Source organism: Lipotes vexillifer, unplaced genomic scaffold (assembly GCF_000442215.2).
Source record: "Lipotes vexillifer unplaced genomic scaffold, Lipotes_vexillifer_v1.1 scaffold53, whole genome shotgun sequence".
NCBI lineage: Eukaryota > Metazoa > Chordata > Mammalia > Artiodactyla > Lipotidae > Lipotes > Lipotes vexillifer.
Genome location: NW_006791814.1, coordinates 4,369,897 through 4,396,802, shown reverse-complemented (window position 1 = coordinate 4,396,802; position 26,906 = coordinate 4,369,897). Strand labels below are relative to the sequence as shown.

Below are 26,906 nucleotides of genomic sequence, written 5' to 3'. Positions count from 1 at the left end.
ATTCTATTTTTAATTTCTCTGATACATCAAGGAAAAATCTAAAAGGGTACTAAATACCTCCCCCCAAAAAATAAGGGCACACTGGGCACTAATTTACTTCACCTGAAGGGCTCACCATCAGCCCCTCCCCCCTTCCTCGCACACCCACACCCCTACATTCCAGACACCATTACTTAGGACTTCCTGGCCATTCCACACCCCTTAATGCTTCCACACACACACTTCCCTCTCTCTGTCTCTGTGCCTACAATGTCCTTTCCCTCCTTCTCTAGCTCGAGAATTCCTATTCATCTTTCAAAACACACTTCAAGGGCTTCCCTGGTGGCGCAGTGGTTGAGAACATGGGTTTGAGCCCTGGTCCAGGAAGATCCCACATGCTGCGAAGCAACTAAGCCCATGCGCCACAACTACTGAGCCTGCGCTCTAGAGCCCGTGAGCCACAACTACTGAGCCCGCGTGCCACAACTACTGTAGCCTGCACGCCTAGAGCCCGTGCTCCACAATAAGAGAAGCCACCGCAATGAGAAGCCCGTGCACTTTAACCAAGAGTAGCCCCCACGCAGCAACGAAGACCCAATGCAGACAAAAATAAATTAATTAAATAAATTTAAAAAAACAAATAAAAACCCAAAATACACTTCAAATGAGACTTCTTGATGCCTCCCCCGGGGTTCTTTTTACTGAAGTTCTTGCTCCCTCTGCTGGGCTCCTACTACACGTTTTTTTTTTTTTTTTTTTTGCGGTATGTGGGCCTCTCACTGTTGTGGCCTCTCCCATTGTGGAGCACAGGCTCCGGACGAGCAGGCCCAACGGCCATGGCTCACGGGCCCAGCCGCTCCACGGCATGTGGGATCCTCCCAGACCGGGGCACGAACCCGTATCCCCTGCATCGGCAGGCGGACTCTCAACCACTGCGCCACCAGGGAAGCCCTACTACACGTTTTTATATGTACTTTATGGACAGAATTTACCAGATTAGCCTAGAGACAGGCCATAAAGTGTAGGTGGTTAAGAGGCTAGGCTCTAGAGCCAAATCCCTGTTGTGCCACTTATTATCTGTATAACTTTATTCAAGTACTTACTCCCTTTAAGACTCAGTGTTCTCATCCATAAAATGGCAATAATATTGCCTACCTCCTGGGATGGTTATAAGGACTGAGCTAATATACTTAAAGAATCTTACACCAATGCCTGGCACAAAGTAAGTTCTCAATAAATGTAAGCTATTTTTAGCACAAGGTATCAAAATTATTTGATTGTCTTTTCTGCTACACTATGTACTTTCTCAGGGTAGTGACTAAATATGTTGAATTAATTCAGAGACTGCCTCTGAGTTTAACTGAAAAGTATGTACTAACAATAAGCTAGGCAATTGCAAGGTGTTAGGAATACAGAGATGAGTAAAAATCCCAGCCGTCAAGGATCTTACAGTCTTGGCTATTCACACATAGAGGACTTCAGTGTACAGAGATTGAATTAGTAAGTGGGGGCCAGCTATTACCAACTCTTTTTATCTTCTTTTTTTTGTGGTACGCGGGCCTCTCACTGTTGTGGCCTCTCCCGTTGCGGAGAACAGGCTCCAGACGCGCAGGCTCAGCAGCCATGGCTCACGGGCCCAGCCTCTCTGTGGCATGTGTGATCTTCCCGGACCTGGGCACGAACCTGTGTCCCCTGCATCGGCAGGTGGACTCTCAACCACTGCACCACCAGGGAAGCCCATTACCAACTCTTTTTAAAGAATAAGTCATAAGAAATCTGGAGACAACTTTATTTGAATAAATAGGGAACTTACTCCAAAACCTAATATACCACTAGGTGATAATCAGCAATCCTTGCAAAGTTAGTAAGATTGAAAAGTACTGTGGTTCATCTAGGTCTGCAGAAGCTCTGGCTAATTCCATTTAGACTAAAACCAGGAAAATCTAAGTATTGATAGAATTTTAAAAAACATATCTCACTCTATTTTTTTTTAATTTAAGCAAGTAATATGTTAATATTGTAATATATTCCCACTTTAAAAACAGTTAAAACTGAAGTTCTTCTCCTCAAAGGCAGTGACTCTTATCAAGTAGTTTTATATCCTATCTTTTTTATCTATACAGCTGCATGTGTACATAACAGAAATATGTAGCATGGTCTGCGGTTTTTAAAAAATTTACACAAATGGTATCACACAGCTTGCATTATTCTGCATTTTATCATTATTATATAATAAATTCCTATAATAGACACAGGTATATTTCTCAGCTCTATCCTCTTACCATCGATCTGTGTTTTCTTCTGGCAACATCGCAACGCTTTCGTTATTGTGGTGTTGTACATCTAAATCCAACCTCATTGTCTTCTTTTTCAAAAGTATCTTGGATATTTTTATGCAATTACACTTCCATAGAGGAACTAACTATGGTGTAATGTTTAAATATCTAGTTATCTAGGTTTTCAAATATAATGATATAAACTTTTAAACAACAATATTCTCTTCCCACTCTTGCATCGTTCTATCTCCAGTACCATTCTCTCCGCTTTCCTCTACTACAGTGTATGGTATCATCTTCCTTTTTTAATTTGATCAAATCTGCCAAATGTCAGTTCCTTTCAAAGAACCAACTTTTGGTTTTACTGACCCAAATTTTGTTTGTTTTCTATTTCATTAAGTTCTGCTTTTATCTTTACTTTTTGTCTTGTTTACAATCTTTCTTGTATTCTAAAAAGAAAATACAATTAAGGCTATAAATCTTCCTATGAATACCATTTTTGCTTCGTCCCACAGGTTTAAATGACAGTGATCTGGATTTTGTACGGTTCTTATAATTCATTCCTCAACATTTTATCATTTCTGTTTTGATTTGATCTGTAAAGCCAGATTTTGTGAATATTCCATATATGTTTTAAAATTTTCACGAATATTTGAAAAGTGTTCCTATTTTCTGTTTTATCAACTGTGTTAATTGTGTTAGTTTTGGTTTTTTATCTAACTGAAATGTCAAGTTTTGAGAGAAGAATATGTAAGCCATCAACTATGACTGCAGTTTTCTCATTGCTCCTTGTATTTCTATTGGTTTTGGATAAATATATATGCTTTGTATAGGTTCATGACTTTTGTTCTCTGGATCAAGCACACCTTTTTAGCAACTTAAAATATGCCCCTTTCCCAGGTAATGTTCCTTTGTCTTGGATTCTATCTTACCTGATATTAATATTGTTTCACTGACTTTCTTTTAGGAATATTTGCCTAGCGTATCTTTTTCCATTCCTCTGTTTTAAACTTTTTGGTGATATTTTCTTTTAGCTATATCTCTTATAAACAGTATTTCGCTGAATTTTGACTGTTATTTTTATCCAGAGTCTCCATCATTCAACAGGTGATTTTAATGCACTCGCGTGTATTGGGATTACTGATGTGTTTATGATGGACTGCTACCCTGTGTGTCATTCTGCTCCTTACATACACTCACCGTGTCCTGCTTCAGACTTTGTACTTCTTCCCTCCACCTTCCCATGCCTGGCTTCCCCTCTTTATTCAGGTCTTGCTGAATGTCCCATCTCTCTGCAAGGCCTTCTCTCACACTATCTGTCACTGTGCTTTTTTTTTTAAATAGCCACTATTACCTGAACTGGTATATTACCTGACTTAAGGTCTGTTTCCTTCACCACAGTCAACTCCAGGAGAGCCTGGGTCTTGTCTGTCTTGTTCACCCTCTTGGTACTAAGCCTTCTTAGACGAAAATATTACAGTGTGTTTTTGGAATATCTATGAGCCAAACTGGGTTTAAGTTGACAGCTTTTTGTGGCTTTACGATGGCAAAATGGGAGGGTTTGAATTCTCATAAAGGCAACATTCATTTCCAAAAATGCATCTGTTTATAGACTATGAAATACTAATTGGAGAGAATATTGCATTTGCAAGCACTTTTTATTTACACTTTAATATGCCTCAAAAATTAAAGGAAATCTTTGTTGCTTTTTCAATTTGGCAAATAAGGCAATTCAATTTTAGAAATGCAACAAGAATTCAGTTTCAGATGAAAATATGAAGTTTTTTCTCAGTATCAAGTTCTGCCACTGTTGATGATTTAATTACTTCCCATTTGCCATTTTGGGCAAAAATTTCATTTCAAAATAGCAATTGCCTTCACAGGAAGAAAGAGAATATCTTCTTTATAACTAAATACTGCCCGCTGGGAAATCAGAAAGTCTCTAAGAGACGGCTGGGGGGAACAGGACGGCTAGTCTGACACACATCCTTCTTTAAGCTTAGTGAGGTTACTCTGAACACTTTGTTCACTCAACAAACTGGTTCTTTCTATGCCAGATGTCACTTTCAAATGTACATTTTCCTGATTTTAGGTACTGCTTTGGTACCTCCAATAAGAGTACAGGAGACTCAAAAGGGGAGTAAAAAGGAAATTTTAAAGTCATGCAGTGTTAATAAAATATGAATACATGTGATTTTAGAATTTCTATAGTACCTAACAGGAAAGAAAGAAGAAATTTATATGAATTTAGCAGGTTAGGATCATGCATAAGGTGAGTTAAAACACAGATTACTGGGCACTGTCTCCAGAGATTCTGATTTAGTGTGTCTCGGGTGGGGCCTGAGAAACCATTTCCAACAGGTTTCCAGGTGATGCTGACACTGCTGGCCTGGGAATCACACTTTGGGAAACATTCTTTGAGACTATTATTTTAAATGCTTGATTTGGGATGAAGGTGATACAGCAAGAATATCAAGGCATTAAAAATAGTTTTCATCTGCTCTTTGGAACTTTTTGGTATAGTAGCTCATATATACTCCACCTCAACTGTCTTTCATTGTTTAGCTTGAAATTCTCTTAAAAGAGAATTTTAAAATAAATTCTCCTGAAATTTTCAAGGTAAAATTGGAATAAAATTTTATATGTCAGGATGGGTTGGCTCAGACACACTGTGGACATATACAAATCCAAATGATTTAGAGCACGAGTCCCCAGATCAAATGTCCTAAAAATGCCAGACAGGTTAGATACTTGATACAAGTGAGTGAAGTCGATCAGATCTTGAGGAGAACTAGAGAGGTCAGACCCGAAGAGGGCAGCTGCTACTCAGCTCCAGACAGCCATCAACCAAAAATGCAGGTCTTTTATGGTCAGCTCTTCCAAGCTTTCAAAATAAGCTGGAGTTCCAATATTTCATGTAGAAGCTCTCAATTTTTAAACACAGGCAACTAATTTAAAACTTTTAAACACTGTGTAGGACACACAAAAAAGGTGTGTGGGCTGGATGATGCCAGTTTATAACCTCTGATAAGTCTCAGGACTTTTCTCCTGCACCAGCCAGGAATAATACAGGTTGGGCAATGTGCTAACTTAGTCACTGTGCTCATGGGCCCACTCCCTCCAACAGTCATCTCCTTCCCAGATAAAAAGCTCTCTCTCTAAAGACCACTAAAACCCCTCTGCATAAGTAGCTTGCCTATCAAAATAAGTTCTCTGGCAATGATCTTAGTATGGGAAGGCTATGGCAGAGAGAAGTGAATTCTTCAAACACTGGAACTGCTGATCCCAAATTAATGATTAGCTTAAAGTGACTGGAATCTCAGGATCATTAACTAGACCTGGGAATACAGATTTGAGGATTCTCAAGCATTCTATCACAATGGTGATGTGATGTGGTACCCAGCAGTTGTTTCATCTTTACCTAAAGACTCACTAAACTGAGAAAATCAGTCCTTACAAAGATGTCCACGACAACTACAGAGGCAACACGGAATCGCAAACATGAAGATTCAAATCTCTGAGTCTACTCTGATTAACAGTGTCGGCCTGGAACACTGTGTTAAGAAGGACTCTGAAGCTGAATCCTGACTCAGTGGAAAATATGAATGCCAAAGACCTAGAAGAGGAATGGCAGCAGACGTGCCCCATATTTGGCCTCTTCTATATAGTAGGTAACAACACTATACCTGTGTTCACAAAATCTAGTCTTCCTGTAGGGCATTAATATAGCAACCAATATAATGTTTTCAAAACATAAGTAGGATCAAGTCACATCTTGCCAGTAGCTTTCCATTTCACTCAGACTAAAAGCTAAAGCCCTTATTATTACACAAAAGCCCTAACGTTGTCTGACTCCCATTACATCTCTGATCTCATTTCCTGCTACAACACATCCCCTTGATGCCATTCCAAACATACTATCACTTCACTGTTCTGTAAATACACTAAGCAAGTTCCTGCCTCAGGACCTTTACATTTGCTATTCCAGGTGCCTGAAAAGCTCTTTCTCTGGATAGTCACAAAGTTCACTCTCTCATCTTCTTACCAATGAGAACTTCCTTAACTCATTATTTTAAATTGCTACAAATTTACACACACACACACACACACACTCACTCCCTTTCCCTCTCCTTTTCTCCTTCCCTTCCCCACCAATCTCCTTTTCCTGCTTCATACTTTCTACAACACTTACCACTATCTGACACACTAAATATTTTATTTCCTTATTTTCCTTCTTCTAAAATGAAACCTCCAAGAGGGATGAGTTTTTGACTGTTTTGTTCACTACTATATCCCTAGAAGAGTGTCAAGCACATACTGGCACTCAAAGAGCTAATAAATAAATGAGTGAACAAACAGATAATAAAACAAATGAACCTGGGTCCTAACATGGGTTCAGGGACTAATCGGTTAAATAACCTCAGGTGAATTATTCTGGTCCTCAAAAGATCTCTATCATTAGTTGTATAAACTATGACATTCCTATTACTCAACAAAAGCAGAAACTATGTTATGGAAGAATGACATCATTTCCTCTAGACTGGTCAGTAGGATAGGAGAAAGCCAGGACTAGAAAGCCTCCCCAAATCCAAATCTAATGTGCAAACTAAGTTCTTATAAACAACAGAATTATGACAGAATTTAAGAGTGTAAAAATTAAATACTCCTAAAGAGAAAATCCTTTTCTAGAAAAGGAATGCAGACTCCTTAGCTTATTTTTTTTTGCACATTTTTTTTTTTTTTTACTGCCTCTACACATTAAATCTCTGTGGACATTAACAAGTGTCCGTGGTTGAGGGAGAAATGTTCCACAGCAGAAAGAGGAAATACACACCCTGTTTTTCCTATGAAACTTTGGAATTATGTAATATCCAGCCTCGGATAGAATTCAGAATAATCCTCTCAGAGAGACTGAAATTAGGATAATGGTCAGCCAAACAACAAAGACACTACAAAATAGCACTAACTCCCCTCCAGTCTAATTCTTAAATATAAAATCACAATCCCAGATAAACCAGTAAAGACAGTGCATCTTCACTGGATCACTAAATATTTCTTTTACCATTAACAAATTCAAACTCAACAAAAGGAAAAATGGCAAGTGAATAAATAATTATTAAAGCAAAAAAGATGCCACTAATTAATTGGGGGCCCTCGGAACAGCTCAAATGTCAGTCAAAATGCTGTCTCAGACTCCTCAGGCTGTCAGCTCAGGAGCTGCCGCCAGGCGCATTTAGCTGCACAATAAAATGCTCAAGCACTTTGCACTTTCAGTGAAATGACAGAATTGGATGTGTGATATTTCAAACAACTTTCCCCCGCAGACATGACCATCTGCTTCCAAGTCTACTTACGAACTCATAGTCTCCATCCTGTGGAACTTTCCATTCTGAAGAGTTCTTCAGCGGGCCGGGGACACTCTTGCCAAAGCTGTTGATTTGATTTTCCTTTTCTTTTTGTTCAAAGTATTCAAGGAAAGATGGTCTTGCAGGCTGCATGGTCTCATCCCTTCCTGAAAACCAAGAAAAACAAAAGGTGAAATACAGTATCCCAGATTTCAGATAAGTTTAGTAAACGGATCTGTCTCCAGATGGGCTAAGGTCATGGAATCAGTGGCTTTTTGTTAGATAAAGAGTCCTTCAAGATTCTAGTGAAAACTACAGGAAAAAGCACAAATCCTCACTCAAAATACTTTTCATGGAATTTCAGAGGATTCATAGCCCCCGCAGGGTCCCTTTTTCTAAATGGGAAGACTTGGTGATGCAATAACTCTACATCAGCTACAAGTAATACTTTTTGGATCCCCTATAGCAAAGAGTTCCTATAACATTTAGACCGAAAACAGAGAAGCAAGCCAAAATATTTATTGATCATTTACATATATAATATGCTCTACAGGCATTAGAGTCAGGAAGGGGGGATGATATCATAGTGATTGATTTCCCTTGGCAAAATCATAATCGAATTTGACTAATGAGAAACACAGGCATGAAAAAGAAAATCTAAGTAAATCAAAACCCACTCCATGAAATATTATATAACTTTTTTTTTTTTTTTTTTTTTTTGCGGTACGCGGGCCTTTCACTGTTGTGGCCTCTCCCGTTGCGGAGCACAGGCTCGGGATGCGCATGCTCAGCGGCCGTGGCTCACGGGCCCAGCCACTCCGCGGCATGTGGGATCTTCCTGGACAGGGGGCACGAACGCGCGTCCCCTGCATCAGCAGGCGGGCTCTCAACCACTGCGCCACCAGGGAAGCCCTATATAACTTTTAAAATACTATTTACAAATAGTTTATGATAAAGGAGAAAAAATAAGATATTATATATACAGTACAATCTCAATTCTGTAAAACCATACACATAGGAGAAAAAAAAAGACTAGAAAAAAATATACCAAAATGTTAACAGGATTTGTCTCTGATAGTAGGATTATAGGTGATTTTATTTAATTCTTTTAAATATTTTTAAAAAGAAGACAGTATAGGATAAATATTAAATAGATAGAACTGATTATAAGAGTTACATGTGCCCAGGAGGTGAAGAAATCTTGCAAGATGGGTGGCCAGGGAAGACTGGTAGAAGGGCTTAGGTTAGCAGTCACATAGCAGGGTAGCTATATAGCAGAGCAGAATCGGTAGTTATGTAACAGCTGTTACCATATGAGAGCAGAATACAGCAGTTACTAGTTAGAACTAGTAACAATCACAGAAAGAATAACTTTACCTGGCATGACTTAAAAACCTAGTTAGCCGAATGCACCTATTTCACGCAGTCTAATACTGGGAAGCACAGAAGTTTTTTTTTTCAGTACTTTGCATGAACATGTGGATTTATACTTCCTTTTCCCCCAGTAACCAGAAAAAAAGACCAGAAGGTTCAGAGCCTTAAGAAGTGAATGGGTAGCGGTCCAGAAGATAAAGAACAGCAAGTGTTTCCTCTCCAAGAACGCTTGTTCCATGCAGTCTTATCTCTTGACATCTGCCTAGTCCCAGTTTCGAGCCAGTGCCCTGGCTGCCTCTCAGGTATTTGTCATCTTACTCACCATCACCACTGCCAATTTCAACAGCAGCCAATCTCAGATTTGCCCACTTCCAGATGCTGCCAATAGCTTACTTCACTGTTGCCCCCTCATTTATTCGGGATCAAACACAATATTTGCTAGGACCAGTCAACAATTATGTGCTGAATGTCTGTTTTGTTTTGTCTGTTCTAGGTATGATGTTAAGTGCTTTTCACGCTTATTTTGTTTACTTTTTAAATTAAATTTAAGGTATTATTTCATAATACAGTTCTGAAGGAAATGCAACAAAATGAAACTTGTAAAAATGGGGGTGTTTTGGATTTCCTGACAAGTTCGGATGGAAAGTTCTTTTGATCAGTGTCTTCCTCTGGGACCACCAGAGGAGAAGGCTGGCTCGGAGACAACTCTGTAGCAAGCCTACCCATAATCCTACACATCAAAAGGGGTGTTTAGAGGGCCTCCTGAGCCGAGCAACTGTGACAGTGCTACAGATGGCTGAAATACGCAGTATGCAGTGTACTTTTATACAAAATATTCTGTGACTTCCCTGGCAGTCCAGTGGTTAAGACTTCACGCTCCCAATGCAGGGGGTGTGGATTCGATCCCTGGTTGGGGAACTAAGATGCCACACCGTGCAGCCATAAAACAAATCTGGACCAGATATTAGGTTCAGACCAGCTGAAGAGAATAGAAAGTCTAGAAACAAAGTAGAGCCCAAACGGATATCCGAACAACTGGATAGCTGTTTGAAAAAAGATTAAATTGTATCCACACCTCATACCTTCAACCAGGAAAACTCCAAATGGATAAGAGCTCTAATTGTAAAAATGGAAACCATAAGTACTAGAAGAAAACATGTGTGAATGCAATGCATTTAAAACCTGAATGACGAAAAAGGCTTTTTAACATACCATGACAAAAACCCTGAAGCAATTAAAAAAAAAAAAAAAAAAGGATGTTTTCTTTGTGTGAAGGAAATATCACAGATTTTTAAAAATTAATAAGCACAAATAGGGACTTCCCTGGTGGTCCAGTGGTTAAGAATCCACCTTCCAATGCAGGGGACGCGGGTTCGAACCGTGGTCGGGGAACTAAGATCCCACATGCCGCAGGACAACTAAGCCTGTGCGCCACAACTAGAGAGAAGCCCACGCACCACAAGGAAGAGCCCGCACACCGCAACGGAAGATCATGCATGCCTCAACGAAGATCCCATCTGCCGCACCTAAGACCTGATGCACAGCCAAAAATAAAATAAATTAAAAAATAAAAATTAAGCACACATTCACTATAAGCCAAGATGAAAGACAAATGACGAACTCGAATATTGGCAACAAGTAACCATAAAGGTTTTAAAAGAATTTTCTTTTAAAAATAAATTTTAGAGTTCTTTATATCTTAGGAAGATAAGCTCCCAAATATATAAAGAATTCCAAAAATTAAGGAAAAGAAGACCCCCAAAAAGGTAAAAACATGGGCTAAAGACAGTATACACACAAAGATACCCAATTAGTCCTTAAACAAGAAAAAAACGTGTAGGTTCACTCATGAGAGAAATTCAAATCAAAATTACTTGGAGATGCGATTTCTTACATTTCAATTTGGCAAAAGTCAAAAGCTTGATAATACCCTATCTGCTGGTAAGTATGTAGCAACACAGGCACTCTCATACGTTGCTGAATTTGGATGCAAAGTAGTACAGGCCCTATGAAGGGGATCTGGCAATATTTAATTACCAAAATATGAAACTGAAGAAGGTACAAAAAATGCTGGTGTGTTGAATTTAAACCGAGGTATTAACATGAACTCATGATTTATTAAAAGAATTTTTGCTGAGCTTTTTTTATTAAAAGGTCTTGAAGCGATGGCTACCCCATTAGCAAAGAGCACACCTAGCACTCAGATTTTGGTTTCCAAATACCATTCCCCACCACAAGGAGCTAAGCCTTCTTAAGAGAAATAGCTGATTCCAGGTCTAGGGCAGTAAAAGTACAAAGTGAGCCTGGAACATCTTTTTGTGCCAAAAAAAAACAAGTACTCACAAACTGAGTACTTGGACACAGGACACAGAAGCCACCTTGAGAGGCTCCCACTGGTAAATTTTGGGACACTGAGCATCAAAAACAAAACAAAACAAAACAAAAAACACTGAATAAAAAGAGTCCATGAGCTCAGAGTAATAATCTAAAAGTGAAGGGGGTTAGGAGAGAAGGGAAAAGCCCTTCTTTAGAAAAATCACCACCTGACAACTGTATTGTGGTAGTAAAAGAGGGTACAGTTGACTCTGTATCTGCAGGTTCCGCATCTGTGGATTCAACCAACCAGGACTCGAAAACATAAAAAAAAAAAAAAATTACAGAAAGTTCCAAAAAGCAAAACTAGAATTTGCTCCAAGCCAGCAACTATTTATATGTCATTTACATTATATTTACAACTATTTACATAACATTTACATTGTATTAGGTATTATAAGTAATCTAGAGATGATTTAAAGTATAGAGGAAGATATGTGAAGGTTATATGCAAATACTATGCTGCTTCATATAAAGGACTTGAGCATCTGCAAGCATCTGTGGATTTTGGTACCCGTGGTGGGTCCTGGAAACAATCCCCCACCTATACCAAGGGACAACTTTATCCTCTTTCTTAGGAAATACACACAAAACAGAATATCTCCTTTTTTTGAAGATACACACAATATTTGAGAGAAAGTTGTATATATCATGCATCAATCTCTCCTCATTACTTGTCATTTCATGTCTGTTTATACAGCCTTCTCTATAAATGCATAAAGAAATGACTGAAATGTGTTCATCAATAAAAATGGTAACTCCTGGAGAGAAATAACAGATAATTTAAAATATGTTCTTCTGGGCTTCCCTGGTGGCGCAGTGGTTGAGAGTCCGCCTGCCGATGCAGGGGACACGGGTTCGTGCCCCGGTCCGGGAAGATCCCACGTGCCGCGGAGCGGCTAGGCCTGTGGGCCATGGCCGCTGGGCCTGCGCGTCCGGAGCCTGTGCTCCGCAACGGGAGAGGCCACGGCAGTGGGAGGCCCGCGTATCGAAAAAAAAAAAAAATATATATATATATATGTCCTTCTGTGGAACTGTTATAAAAACCATGAAGACATAATTAAAAAAAACCCATCATATCCAACAATAAAAACTGTATAATTGGTACAATATACTTCTATGATGCCTCAGTAATTCCCTTCAGTTGCAATACAGGTGGATTTTAGAAATTCAAGTCTTTAAACCAGAGATGAAACACTAACAATAACATTTCTATGGTCTAAATCTAAACTATGTCATAAAGATCAAAGAAACAGCTCTTAAGCTAGAGTATAATTGTTTGTCTAATTTCTATCACTGTTTAGATGAGAAAATGAGAACATTTGCTTTCTACATATTTGAATTCCTCTATATTTGATAACAAGAGCCCTTTGCAACTCACTTAAAGATCTCTAATATTTTTGGAGTTAAAATACCTAATATTCTTTGTCCCTTTCAACAACTAAGGGTCACAAATAAGAAACTCTATCTAAAATGCCTTTCCTTTCACCTTTTGATATCAATATCAGGGACCTGATTATGCCTAATATTTATTAGAAATCAATGTTCCCAAAACTAGTGAATTCTGTAATAAGAGAAGTTTTTAATCTAATCACACATTCAGGTATAACCCAGGAGTAAAATGGACACACATATAAGAAACTTAATTATAGTGAAATGATTAGTTAAATGGTTACGTGTACAGGATTACAGAATAGCTAAAATTGATTTTGGAGACAGCACAATACACTACAAAAATCCCTAACCTGGGGTTCAAAGATCTAGATTCTGGTCCTGACTATATGATCTTGATTAAACCATAGGTTCCAATCTAAAAAAGAAGCCATGAACCATATTATTTCTAGTGTCCCATTGCAGCTGTGAAAGTTCCACGATACTATCACTTGACAGTGGCTTATGACAACATATTTCTGCCTAGGTACTGATAAACATTCAAAAGGAATTCTTACTCCAGAGGGATGATGACACTTGATCGTCTCTAATCTAAAATACGCCACAAATTAGATGTGTGTGGACATAAACCAAAGACCAGACCTACTCAACAAATATTTGTGACAAGACTGTCTTTGATTCTTTGAGTTTCTTTTTGTTGCTGTTAGTGGTGTTTGGGGGGCTTTTTAAAAATCGATGGAAGAGGTGACTAAATTCTCCTTGGCCCAAAACTGTAATAAAAATATCATCAATAGATGTAGGTTATTAAAAGGTTTTATATAACTAAAGCTGAAGAAATGAATGAATCAACTGATAGGGGAAGACACCTCAACTGGCAAGAAACAACATGCATTCAAAAACAGGTGTATTTTTGATCCCTGTATTTAGTGATTCCAGAAGTTGACTGTTTACACCACAATGATTCCTTATATGTGAGGGCGCTTCACCACTGTACTTAGTTTATTGGAGGAAATAGCACTTCGATTGTGAACTACGTTTTCTTAATAACACTGTAATTAATTAGAGCACCTGTTCACAGTTTGACTTTATAGACTGATAATAATTTTCAGTAAACAGATCTGCATTACTATCACACTTAGTATCTACAGTAGCATGTTTGCAAAAACGGCCTCTATAATTCCCTCCAAGTAGCCTTGGTATCCTCGCCCTTTACTAGTGCCCTCCCACAGTGACTCTAGGCCTGGCCGTGTGACTTGCTATGGCCACTGCAATAGCAAATTTACTGCAAGCAGGGACTTGAAAAGTGCTTGCACATCCTATTACCATGTAAATAAACCTAGTGGGCATGCTAGATGGCAGAATACTATGTGGAGAGAGGCCTTGACCAGGTGGTCTTAGCTGAGGCCTTCAGGAGTCAGCCAGCTCCAGCTGACCACTAGTTTGTTTTTTTTTTAATTTACTTATTTATTTTTGGCTGTTTGGGGTCTTCGTTGCTGTGCACAGGCTTCTCATTGTGGTGGCTTCTCTTGTTGCAGAGCATGGGCTCTAGGCGCACAGGCTTCAGCAGTTGTGGCATGCAGGCTCAGTAGCTGTGGCTTGCAGGCTCTACAGCACAGGCTCAGTAGCTGTGGCACACAGGTTTAGTTGCTCCACTTCCTGGAGCAGGGCTCGAACCCATGTCCCCTGCGTTGGCAGGCAGATTCCTAACCACTGCACCACCAAGGAAGTCCCTGACCACTAGGTTTTGAGGTGGTTTGCTACACAGAAAAAACTAAGTGATACAGTATCTGAGATCTGTCTCAATCTCTCTCCATCACACCCACACACACCAATCTACATCTACAAAAAGAGTTCCAGTCTTTAGGAACTCAGGTTTCAAATTCAACTAACATTGATTGAATACTTTCTAAGTTTCAGGTTTTCTACCAGATGCTTCCACAGGATGTTGCCATCCACACTTCATGCACACCATGTAAATAAAGTAGGAGGGGGGAGAATCTGTGCTTGTTGGCACTTACCAAGTGCTACACAATGTTTCATTTCGTTTCATCCTCCCATCTTTTGAGGTATGTACTATTATTTCCACTTTCTATATGAGAAATTTGCTTACTGTTATACAAGGATAGGATCTGAACCCTGATCATCAGGCTTTAAGGCTGGCGAGCTGCCTTTCATATTGCAAATTCTCTAAAATCAAAATGAGAATTCCTGACATATCCTAACTGCCATTAGGTTGAGCATAGAAAGACTAGGGGAATGGAATTTTCCCAGTAACCTTATCCCTGGACTCTTTTTTCGGCACTCCTGAGCGAGACCATCAAGCGGTGCTGAAAAGTGTGAGAAAATCATCCCCAGCTGACTAAAGGCAATGCTGTCCCCAGGGCTTCTGCTGGCTGGTGGGCTTTCTGTTTCAGTGTGAGCCAGAGTATTTTTTTTCAGACATATCCCAGGAAATGAAGACGTTCCACTGAATAATACCAGAAACCTGAAGCCGTTGGGAGAATGAACTCAGCAGAAAAGTCCAACTTTGAAAACAGCCATGTCTTGCTCTGATTCTTCTATCTGATGCAGGGAATGCATGAATTCCTGTACTATGACTGGCCCGTTCTTCTCTGTAAGCAGCATCTGGCAAGCTAAATGGACAATCTGTCAAAGTCCACAAAGGGGCAAATTCATAAGCAACTGTATCTTATATTTATTTTTCTTTGAAAAATGCTATGTGGGACTTCCCTGGTGGTCCAGTGGTTAAGAATCCGGCTTCCAATGCAGGGGACGTGGGTTCAATCCCTGGTCGGGGAACTAAGATCCCACATGCCGTGGGGCAACTAAGCCCGCATGCAACAATTGATGAGCCCGTGCACTCTAGAGCCCGTACGCCACAACTAGAGGGCCCGCATGCCACAACTACTGAGCCCACGTGCCACAACTAGAGAGAAGCCCAGGCACCGCAACGAAGATCCCGTGTGCCGCGACTAAGACCTGACGCAGCCAAATAAATAAATTTTAAAAATTGTTTTTAAGTTCTAAAACTAGATTGTGTACAAATCGGGTATATCCTTACAATGGAATATTATTCAGCCATAAAAAGAAATGAAGTACTGATATATGCTGTAACACTGATGAACCGTGAAAACATTACACTAAGTGAAAGAAGCCAAATACAAAGACCACATTGTATATGATTCCATTTATATAAAATGTTCAGAACAGGCAAATCCTTAGAGACAGAAAGCATGTTAATGGCTGCCTGGGGATGGAGGAAAGGGTAATGAGAAGTGACTGCTAACAGGATTGTGGTTTCTTTGGGGGATGATGAAAATGTCTGGAATTTGACAGTGGTTATGATTGCACAACCCTGCTAATATATTTTTTAAAACCACAGAACTGTACCTTAAAATGGTGAATTTTATATGTGAATTATACCTCAATTAAAAATAATAAATTTTTAAAAATAAGACTGTAGTGATGCTTGCATAACTCCGTAAATATACTACAAACCACTGAATTGTATGCTTTAAATAAGTGAATTATATATCAATAAATTTTTAAAGAAAAACAGAAAGATCCCTTTTCTCTACTATTTACTTTTATTTCTGGATTCACATGAACTGTAACAAAATGCCAAGGTAGTCATAATTGGCCAGGAGCTTGACCAAAGACTGAGGCCCATCTTTTCCTTTGGATTGACCAACCACTAGACATTAAGCTTTATGCCTTTCCATTTTAAATGTTCATTTTCAAGACTGTCACCAAGTAAACCACAATGGTCAGCCTACTCTTTCCTTAATTTCTACAATTTTCTACCTGTTCAAAGCAGAGAACTCGGAAAAGCCTACATTTTCTTCTCTGTTTCAAGCATGAATACTTGCAAGAAAACAACTCAAATAATCTCTCACATGTTTTCTTCTGGCTTGGAACAATATGCCTTATCATAGGGTTGTTTGTTTTGTTTTTTAATCTAACATTTATTATGTGTGTGGTTTTTGGTTTTGGTTTTGTGACTGGGCATCTAAGTGCTTTACGTGTATTAATTCATTTAATTACACAAGTTACTATCCAAGTTTCTGTATGTGGCCACAAATATTCCTTTGAATGTTCTTTGAAACCACTAAGAATTGCCAGAACCATAAGTTTTAAGGTTCCCCAGAGTCTAACTTTTGAATAACTCTTCAAGGAACCAGTTTTGGTAACTGCCTCTGTGTAAATTGACTTGACTTCTGGGCAGTGAAGCTCTGGATCTTTAAGTCTAGTGTGCTACCATATGTCTATTCGAAGAGATCTAAATCCAGATTTCAAGGGGTTACTAACTAGAGCAATAGAGGCAGCACACCTAAAAAGATACATACAAAAGGTTTACCGGTGAGAACGATCCATACCTTGGTTATTGCAACAATTTCCTAATTGGCCTCACTGTTTCGTCTTTTCAAACTCCATATCATCCAACTGACTGTCCTAAAAAACCACTTTGTTATATCACTTTTCTGATCAAAATGTCTTTATGTTACCCTATTACCAACAAAGTTAAGTCCAAACTTCTTACTTTGGCATTCAGGGTCCTCCAATATCTGGTCAACACCCACTTCAGCCAAACTGAATATTCAACATATATCCCCTCCTTTCTGACTCTGTACCTGCCTGGAATATCGTCCCCAGCCTTTCTGTATATCTAAGTTCTCACAAATCCTTCAACATTTTTCTGAACCACTTACCCAGCATTTGCCTTATTATTATATTACTACCTTTATATGTAGAGGCCCTATCTCCTCAACTAAGTTATGTCAACATCAGATACCACTATCTGAGGCACCCGGAATAATGTTCCAGGCATGTAAGGAATTAGAAAGAATGGTAATAGTACAGTAGGCACTCCATACATATTAGATAATGACAAATGTCATCTTCCCCTTTTAATCTACAAATTCCTGGTCAGCAGTAAACATGTCATTTGGTTTTTGTACACTACACAGTAACGACACATAGTGACTACCTAATAAATACTTTTTGGTGGGTATTAAATATTTATTTTTAACAAATACTGGTTCCAAGCTGATATTTTTTTAGAGCATGAACACTTAAGAGAATCATCTACTTTTTCTTTGGGACTCATTTAAATTCATCAAAATGTATCTCCATTTTCTTGCTGAGCAAGAGTAAGCAGGTCAGAACAGCTTAGAGCACCAGAAAAATATATTCCCCTAACTGATCAAAACCGATTTATCTGCTTCTTAGGTATAAGAGTCAAAGTATATCTTTTGGACTTTTTCCTTTATTCTTCATCACTACCATGCTACTGCTCTCTTTTGGAAAATAGATTTCCCCTATGGCTATTCTTGGCTCTCCTTTTACCAATTTAATGGAGCAGCACCTTATCTTCCTCAAAAGACAGGCCTTGAGCCTTTCAGCCATGTCACACTGAGATCTGGTACTTTCATATCCTAACATGTGGTCTGGCAGGTGGTTTGAATGAATTTTCAGGCACCACATGTCTGTGCTTTTTGGCTTATCCCAAAAGAATCAAGAACGTTAACGGTTTCCAAAGATAAAAGTGAGCCCAGCATCTGGACATAATTAGAAAAACTGCAAAAACAACTAGGATTTAGCCTCCACTCTGGCAGGATGACCTTGAATTATCTGTGCAACTGTGAGAAAAGTCTGAGGACCAAGATCTCTGCTCTTCTGCTGTAAATCCCACCCTAGAGGGAGATTCTGATAAATGCACAGTGAACCTCACTGATTATCTTTCAGGGATGGAAAAAAAAAATCCAGTCAGTAATAAATTCCACAGTGTTAAGATAACAGTTTGAAACTTCACAAAGAAAGGCTCACGTAGATTCAAAGTCTAGCCTTCTTTATAATCTACCATCTTATATTCTGAACTACTGCTTAACAGATTCTCAAAACGTGTTATCCTGCTACCAAGGAATGTGAATCAATCTCTCTCTCTCTCCTCAGCACATTTTAAAAACATTACTGAAACTGACAAGTGACCTTCCTTTAGATCAACCATCTTCATGCCAGTGCTTAGACACAGAAGCAGAACTTACAAAACACCTGTTAATACCAAGGGCACAAACTAAAAAAAGTAAAAAACATGACTAGCAAGAGAAAAGGAGTTAGGATGTAGAAAAGTAGCTCAGGTTGAAGGAATTTTTAGGTCCAATTAAAAAAACCACTGTCATACACTAAAAGACCCATTATTTACTATATACTTACTATACTACTTACCATTTTTAAGCATTTCTATGCTAAGCGTTTTCCATATCTATCTCCTATCATCTTAACAACCTGACAAAATAGGAACTTTTATGCTTCACTTTTTCAGGATAGGAAACTGAGGCTCAAAAAAGGAAATAGCTGGGGCTTCCCTGGTGGCGCAGTGGTTGAGAGTCCGCCTGCTGATGCAGGGGACACGGGTTTGTGCCCCGGTCCGGGAGGATCCCACATGCCGTGGAGCGGCTGGGCCCGTGAGCCATGGCCGCTGGGCCTGCGCGTCCGGAGCCTGTGCTCCGCAACGGGAGGGGCCGCGGCAGTGAGAGGCCCGCGTACCGCAAAAAAAAAAAAAAGGAAATAGCTTGTCAAAGCTGACATGACAAGTTTATAAAATTCTGAGCCAAGTTTCAAATCAAAGACTCTGATTCCAAAAATTAATGTTCTTTCCGCTACTCGTTTTTCTTTCTCCTACCCTTATTGAGAGAGATGTTTCTAACCAAACTACATTTTAAGTTTTAGCTTTGGTACGTATAAGCACACTAATGCTATCTGAAATTCTCATATGATGCTGAAGGTGAGTGGCAAGGATACATGGACACTTAATATTCTCTGATGATAGTTTTAAACATCCTGAGGGGATCTGAAATCAGACAGTAAGGTTATTGTAGTAAAAGAAGCATTAAAATACCTGTAGTACTTTATGTCCTAGTAACTGTCCTTGCAAATGTTATAATCTGAGTTAGAGAGAATGAGATAGAGAACACAAAAGGGAGTCACTGTTATAACAATCCCCTCCAAAAAACTGCCAGTGGAAAGAAGATAGGCTGTGAGTCAAGAATTTCCATCTTACACAGCTCTGAAATTAGCATCTGACCGATGGTGTTGAAATAAAATCATTTTAACAAGATCCTGGACTTTGGTTTTAACATGAGGAAACTCACAGGAATAGATGCCTTCGTGAGACCTAGGACTTTCTGGGAAACTATAAATACGTAATGTTTTTAACACATAATACTATCACAGCAGTTTACCCAAAACATGGTTCTGAGTTGCTCTATCTTAATTATGCCATGATGCTTTAAGATTCTATTTCAAAGAGATTCATTAGAATACAATTAGAAATTTAAGTTTGAAATAGAAATCATCCACTCACACCCTTTAGTTCACTGAGTCTAATTTAAAAGGCTTGAGTCAGTGGAAACAATCTTTCAGTTCAGTGGTCCAAGTTCTGCATCCCAGGTGGCCTAATAAGCAGTGAGATAAGGCGGGGGAACCGGCTGCCATGTATCTCTTGGGAAGGCAGTGAGGACAAGAAAACCATATCATAGCCAATGAGTCTTGGAAGGGAGAACTGTTGCCTGTCAAATCTTTAGTAGATGAGGTACATATTTTAAGTGGCCATCCTTTGGCTTGTCATTTCCTCATTTGGGGCGAAAGCATTTAACTGCTAAACTACAAATTTATGCAATTCGGGATCAGTTGCTCCAGGATTTTTTTGTTATCTCTGCCTCTGAAAAAAGAACTTTTTTTGTTGTTTTCAAAGACACTTGATATTTAAAGTATTATTAAAGTATAATAATGTAGTTTATTTGACAACATATTTTTAATATGTTTTGAAAGCTTGGATTCTTTCTCTACTTATAGAAGTTCTCATTTTTGCTCCTAAATATCTTATTTGATAATGATCAACTAAAACAGGAGAAATTCTCTTCCTTTCAAAAAAAAAATGTTCGCTTGATAATGAAATGGTGAAATAATTTTTCTGCATATTAAGATACACCAACAAAAACCCCACATATAATTTAATATAAAATACACGGAAGGCAATATGTACAAAATTTCATTACTTTCATAGCACTACTAATGATATTGAGTGTCCAACATATTACTTTGAATGACATTATTAATAATTAATATAACTGAATCACTTTGCTGTATACTTGAAACACATTATAAAATACCTATCCCTCAATTTAAAAAATGGACACAATATAATTTTTTTCAATAAAAGGATTTTACTAGTTTAAAAAATTAACATTTTCCTAAACCTGTGTGATATGCTTGGTTTTCTAAAGCACAAATTTCTGTCAATATTAATGACACGGAATAGCTGAATCAGTAAAAACGAACAACCTCAAATACTATTTTATTAGGCAACTCTTAAGAAAAACTCTTTCAAATTTATGAACTATCCCAGGTTAGCCTCTTGAGGTTTAATTCTAAAAACTGAAAATCATGAATTAAAAATCGTGTAATGTTTTATGCTGACACATCAGATATACAAAACCTTCCAAGGTTACAAAGACTATCCAGATAACCTTCACCCAGATTCCTCAAATGTTAACATGTTATCACATTTGCATTATCATACTTCAGTCAATCTACCTATAGCTATAAAACCTTGTCTGGTTATTATCACAGCTATGAGTCTTGATAATCCAAACACCAACATCACAAAAGCCTTAGGTTTGAAGACCCTAGAAAAAGGTGTCAAAAGACAAGAAAGGCAGGCTTTTCACAATATTTAACAAGAAGCCCTCTACCACAGTAGCAATGAGGACCAGAAGTCAAAGGTTTGTCATCTAGGGTGACTTTAGACAAGACGCTGAACTTTTAACTTGAACTTCCTCATTCTGTATGGCAGGAAGCTCATAACTAGTGGACCCATATCTCAGGGAAAGGTGTGAAAGTCAAATATAAAAGGAAAAATTCCCAGGAAGAGTTAACAATTCTAAATCTATATGCATCAGACAATGCAACCTCAAAATATAAAAGTCCTCCCCCCCAAAATATGTCTCAAAATTAACAAAAATTGACAAATCACAACCACAGAGTAACAATTTTAACATATCTCCCTCAGAAACCAAAAGGTCAAGTATCAAAAATTAGTGGGGAATAGCTATATTTGAAGACAATTAACAAGCTAAATCTACTGTATATATATAGATTCCTACAAACAATTAGAAAACACACATTCTAAGGCACACAAACAACACTTAAAAATTACTGACATATTAGGCCACAAATGTCGCAAGAAAACATCAAAAAACTGGTATCGGGGACTTCCCTGGCGGTCCAGTGGTTAAGACTTCACCTTCCAAATCCCTGGTTGGGAAGCTAAGATCCCACATGCCTGGCAGCCAAAAAACCAAAACATAAAACAGAAGCAATATTGTAACAAATTCAATAAAGACTTTTAAAATGGTCCACATCAAAAAATCTTAAAAGAAAAAAAAACTGGTATCACACAGACTGTGTTCTTTAGCCACAATTCTCTGAAATTGAAAACTAAAAATAAGCAGTTTAAAAAATTCATACAATTTGGTTTTTAAAAAGCACTTCTGAATAATTCATGGGTTAAAAAAGAAATATGTAATAAGCACAAAGCATCACAAGCTGGGAAAAAGTATTTACAATGTGCCACATATGAAACTTATGGGGTGCAGCGAAAACTGAACTTAGAGAAAAAATTACAATGTTACCTGAATATATTAGTAAGCAAGAAAATTAAACAGCTAAGTGTTCAACTCAAAAATCAAAGAATAAAATTTAACAATTTTGATTAGAAAAGACATCTCTTAAACTAGAAATAGACCTGATAATGGGTACCTACACCAAACCTAATACAAAATCAAACTTGATGGTAAATTATTAGAAGAATTTTCTTTAAGATAAGGAATAAGACAAGAATGTCCATTACCACCTCTATTATTGCAGGTCTTAGTAAGATAGAAAAATATATAAAGATCAAAAGGAAAAACTAATTCACAGACTGTCTTCATAAAAAAAAAAACTCCAGAAAACCTATTAGAACAAAATAAAACCATAAAAATTAATTTAACAAAAGATCTGAAACATCTTTATAGATATAATTACAACGTTATCTACGAAAAGAAGATATAAGCCAAACAGATGGAAAGATAAACCATGTTCATGAACAGAAAGAATTAACACCATAAAGATGGCAATTCTGCCTAATTAATCTGTGTATTCAATGCAATTCAGTCAAAATCCCAGTGGTATTTTACAAAATTTGATACACCGATGCTAAAATTTATAAATTTATTTATTTTTATTTATTTTTGGCTGCGTTGGGTCTTCATTGCTGCACGCAGGCTTTCCCTAGTTTCAGTGAGTGGGGGCTACTCTTGGTTGCGGTAAGCTGGCTTCTCATTGCAGTGGCTTCTCTTGTTGTGGAGCACGGGCTCTAGGCACGCGGGCTTCAGTAGTTATGGCACACGGGCTCAGTAGTTGTGGCTCGCGGGCTTAGGTGCTCCGCGGCATGTGGGATCTTCCCAGACCAGGGCTTGACCCCGTGTCCCCTGCATTGGCAGGCGGATTCTTAACCACTGAGCCACCAGGGAAGCCCCCGATGCTAAAATTTACATGGAAGAATAATGATATAAATTTCAAGAGTAATCTGTATTGAAAGAAAAATAAAAAGGGGAAGGGGAATTTATTTTTGACAGACGGTCAAGGAAGGCCTGAGAAGGTAACAGGACCAAAGATCTGAATGGAGGGAGAAAGCGAGTCTTTCAGATGGAAGGAATAAAATAAGATGACTATAGTTCATACTGTAAACTAAAAAAAAATTCCTGATATATTAAATAAAGTCCTAAATGTGAACAGTAAAACTTTATAATCTTTAGGAAAAAAAAAAATAGGAGACTGTTTCTAAGACATTTGGGTAGGAAAGAATTTCTTTTTTTAATTGAAATATTGTCAACATACAATATTATGTTAGCTTCAGGTGTATTACATAATGATTTGACATTTGCATACATTATGAAATGATCACCACAATATGTCTAGTAAATATCTATCACCATATAAAGTTATTAAAATATTATTAAGAATTTCTTGGTTACCAAAGGGAAAAGGTAGGGAGCAGGTTACCAAAGGGAAAATCAGGAGTTTGGGATTAACATATACACACTACTATACATTAAATAATCAACAAGGACCTACTGTATAGCACAGGGAACTCTACTCAATATTCTGTAATAATCTATATGGGAAAAGAATCTGAAAAAGAATAGATATATTTATATGTATAACTGAATCACTTTGCTGTACACCTGAAACTAACACAACATTGTAAGTCAACTATACTCCAATATAAAACAAAAATTTTTTAAATATATTATTAAGAATTCTTAAAGAAGGCACAAAAAACATACGGTGCAAGAATATTCAGACAAATGTGACTTCATGAAAACAAAAGTTGCTTTCTAAGAAAATATCCTGAAAAATTAAAAGCGCAAGTCACAAGCTGGGAGAAAATATTTACAATGCACATAACTAATAAAAAATTAGTATCCAACATATAAAGAACCACTGCAAACCAATAACAAAGAAAGAAAGAAAAAGAAAAGAAAAAGGGCAAAGGCGACTCGCAAAGTAAGCATCAGACTTGTAGAGTCAACATGGAAATAAATTAAACGAAAACTAAAGAGGCTACACAAGAAAAGCTATAAACTGTCATCGTTAATGTTTATTTTGATACATAAAATAACTTTTCCCAAGTCAGTTCTGCACAAGAATTTTAAGTTTTTTTTTTTTTAATGTATTCAATTACTTTGTTAGGGCCATTTTAGCTGATGATAGGTTCGAAACTATATGCGTGGTACCACACTGCAGAAAGAAAACATCAGTTCTGGTTAAGGTCTACTGAGAAATGTGGGAAGAGAAAGGAAAAGTTTAAACTATTTTGAGACGTTCTAGCCGACTTCAGTCTTATTTGAACTTTGCCAAGTATGAGGTATCCAATCTCCTACCTAAAATAAAGACATTGCCCTAGTGCTGCTGTGGTTACTTAAAATAGATGTTAAAAGATCAATAAATAACAGTCTTGATCTAGAATGAAGCCTTCCATAGAAAGGGGATTTGTGGACACAAGTGGGAACACCATTTCAACTCATAACCTATTACAGAGCTCCCTCTGCCGGCCCAGAGAAAGTACAAGGACCCTGACACTGACACAGAACCTCTCAAGTCACCTCAGGAATGTGCCCTTCAAATAGTGAGGGCAAAGTTCTTCTACGGTCCTTATGCAAAAAAAACCCAGTGACACAGACAAACAGGAGAAGCCTTCCAAAATCCCCAAACTGATAGTTTATCCAGACACAGGTTTTCAAAGTAGTGTGGACAATGGTTTATCTCTATGGTTCTGACAGGTATTCTTGGGGTCTCTCATAAAGCAATCAAATCACACCCCACTCTAACCCTCCCTCCAACTGCAATCTGATTCTTTATGGTAGATTCAGATATACACAACCAAAACATACTCCCTCAGATGTAACAAAATCATCAGAGGCAGGTTCCCTTTGAAAACCTTGTGCCCTTTGTGTCTGGAAATCCTGGGCAGACACAGAGCGAGGCTAGGTACTCAAACAACCAGCAAGGGACACTGCAAGCTGAGACTTGCCATCAGATGCCCTTGTAACATGAGCCTTGGTCCTGTCCCTTAACAACTTAATAAAGGGGCTCTGCTGAGGAGCAGGGTAATATAATGGTTAAGAGCATGAGCCTTGAAATCAAACGTATTTGGCTTCAGGTCTTGGCTCTTCTGTTACTCACTATGTAATCAAGAGCAAGTTACTTAGTCTCTTTGCAATTCAGTTTCTGCTTCTGTAAAAGGCCGGGGGCGGGCTGTGAAAACACCACACATCACGGTTGTAATGATTAAAATATATGAAATGCTTATAAAGGATTAAGCACTGCACCTGGTAGATATTAAGTGCCTAATCATTAATGATTATTATTAACAGTTATAATGTCTATCCTCTTGGGTGTAATACATAATTTATATATAAAAACAATTGTTTGACATGTACACACTGCTATATTTAAAATGGATAACCAACAAGGACCTACTGTATAGCACAAGGAACTCTGCTCAATATTATGTAACAACCTAAACGGGAAGAGAATTCGAAAAAGAATAGATACATATATATGTTTAAAAAAAAAGAAAAGAAAAAAAACAATTGTTTCTTAAAAAGAAAAAAAAAGGTATCTTTGGAATCCCCTCAAAAGCCAGCACCAGTCTTACCATGAATTTTCATGGGTTTTATATTACGGATCTAATGCCCATTAACATAAGGGTAGGCTTCCAGAACAAATCAGAAGTTCAGTAGAATGAAAAGACCGTAGACTCTGGAGTTCTTTGAATTCCCAGCTCCCGCGTTTACTAGCCATGTGACCATAGTAAACGTTAGCCGCTGAAAAAAATCGCAATGTCTGGGTCAAACAGCTGATTAGACATGGCTCAAAAAGGAATTATAGAATTAGAAGATGAATCCAGGGCTAACACCCAGAAAGTGGCACAGAGAGATTTTATAAAATGGAAAATATAAAGGAGAAATTGCTGTAAAGGGAAGAAACTAAGGATACTGATAGCTGCTATTAATCCTTGTGGAAGGTAAACTAGTACAAACCTTCTGGAGGACAATATGGCAATACCTGCACATTAAATTGTTCAAACACTTCTGGAAATTTTTCCTAGGAAACATTAAAAGGAAGGCAAAATTTATATGTAGGATGTTCCCTGCAGAGTTATTTGTACTAGTGAAAAACTGGAAACAACCAAAATGCCCAGCAATGGGTAAATGACCAAAAAACACTGTTAAGTGTGATAAATATAAAAAGGACTATGCAACAACATGAAAATGTATATGCTTATTCAGGAGAAATTAATCAGAAATTAGAATATCTAAGCAAATTATTACCATATAGGAACTATACAGGCATGTGGCCAAGAACAGGAGTTCTTTGCTGGAGTGAGAGGACTTAGGGGTGAACTACTTTCTTTTGTAACAGTGCATTAATACTGTTGTAATACTGTTGGTATAAATAATTTTTAATACAGTAAATGAGAATAGAGGCATTTGAAATATCTATCTTTTCTAAGGTACTAGGTGAAACCCTATTTATTTTCACAAATTTTAACCTGTAG

At 37.9% G+C, this 26,906-nt stretch overlaps 1 protein-coding gene across 1 annotated transcript in view; it reads right to left on the bottom strand.

Annotated features, from left to right (window-relative positions):
* STK4 (serine/threonine kinase 4) overlaps positions 1–26,906 on the bottom strand; it is a 94,149-nt gene that overhangs the window by 27,946 nt on the left and 39,297 nt on the right. The window contains exon 10 of the mRNA XM_007464783.1: positions 7,610–7,767. Within this exon, the coding sequence (XP_007464845.1) occupies positions 7,610–7,767 (158 nt within the window). The remainder of the gene's footprint in view (positions 1–7,609; positions 7,768–26,906) is intronic.